Source organism: Rhincodon typus, unplaced genomic scaffold, assembly GCF_021869965.1.
Source record: "Rhincodon typus isolate 14 unplaced genomic scaffold, sRhiTyp1.1 hic_rhity00012244, whole genome shotgun sequence".
Taxonomy (NCBI): domain Eukaryota; kingdom Metazoa; phylum Chordata; class Chondrichthyes; order Orectolobiformes; family Rhincodontidae; genus Rhincodon; species Rhincodon typus.
Genome location: NW_025977882.1, coordinates 4,229 through 4,981, shown reverse-complemented (window position 1 = coordinate 4,981; position 753 = coordinate 4,229). Strand labels below are relative to the sequence as shown.

The 753-nt window shown below is 54.2% G+C and overlaps 1 protein-coding gene across 1 annotated transcript in view; it reads right to left on the bottom strand.

Annotated features, from left to right (window-relative positions):
* LOC125482551 (sodium/potassium-transporting ATPase subunit alpha-3-like) overlaps positions 1 to 753 on the bottom strand; it is a gene marked incomplete at both ends in the record, with an annotated part of 4,244 nt that overhangs the window by 1,481 nt on the left and 2,010 nt on the right. Inside the window, 2 exons of the mRNA XM_048594645.1 lie at positions 340 to 457; positions 609 to 743. Of these exons, the coding sequence (XP_048450602.1) occupies positions 340 to 457; positions 609 to 743 (253 nt within the window). The remainder of the gene's footprint in view (positions 1 to 339; positions 458 to 608; positions 744 to 753) is intronic.

Sequence of the window (753 nt, the reverse complement as noted above, 5' to 3'; positions counted from 1 at the left end):
CCTCCCTCTCTCACACACACACCGACTGTCCCTCCCTCTCTCACACACACACCGACTGTCCCTCCCTCTCTCACACACACACCGACTGTCCCTCCCTCTCTCACACACACACAGACAGACACACACCCATTGTCTGTCACAAACATGCACCCACTGACACTCTGTGCGCAATAGTCAGAGTGAGAAAGGGAGAGACATACACGCACAAACTCACAGAGAATGTCTCACATATAGAGAGAGACAGACAGGTAGGCAGACACTCGGAAATACGGTCACACTTCCCTTGCCCTCACTCTCCTCACCCTCACTTCCCATTCTCCCCTTGCCCTGACCCCGTACCTTCCACACAGTTGGTGGAGAAGAAGGCAATGTTTCTGGTCTCCAGGGGGTTGTCATTGGTGCAGTCTGGTGATCGAGTCTGAGGCTCTGATTCCCCGGTCAGTGAGGAGTTATCCACCTGTCAGCGGGTAGGGAGGGAGATGGAGGTTGGATGAGGTTGAAGGAGAAAGACAGAGAGAGAGAGAGGTGGAGCAGGTTACTGATCGGACCCATCTGACTCATCTAGAACCAGTCAGATCCAAAGGCTGGGCACTGGATCCCACACCTACCTTACAGCCGTGAGCAGAAATGATCCGGAGATCAGCAGGGATCCGGTCACCGCCTTTCACCTCCACCAGATCACCAGCAACAACTTCCTCAGCATTAATCTGGGTCTTCTCTCCTTCACGGATCACCATGGCTTGCTGCTCAGCC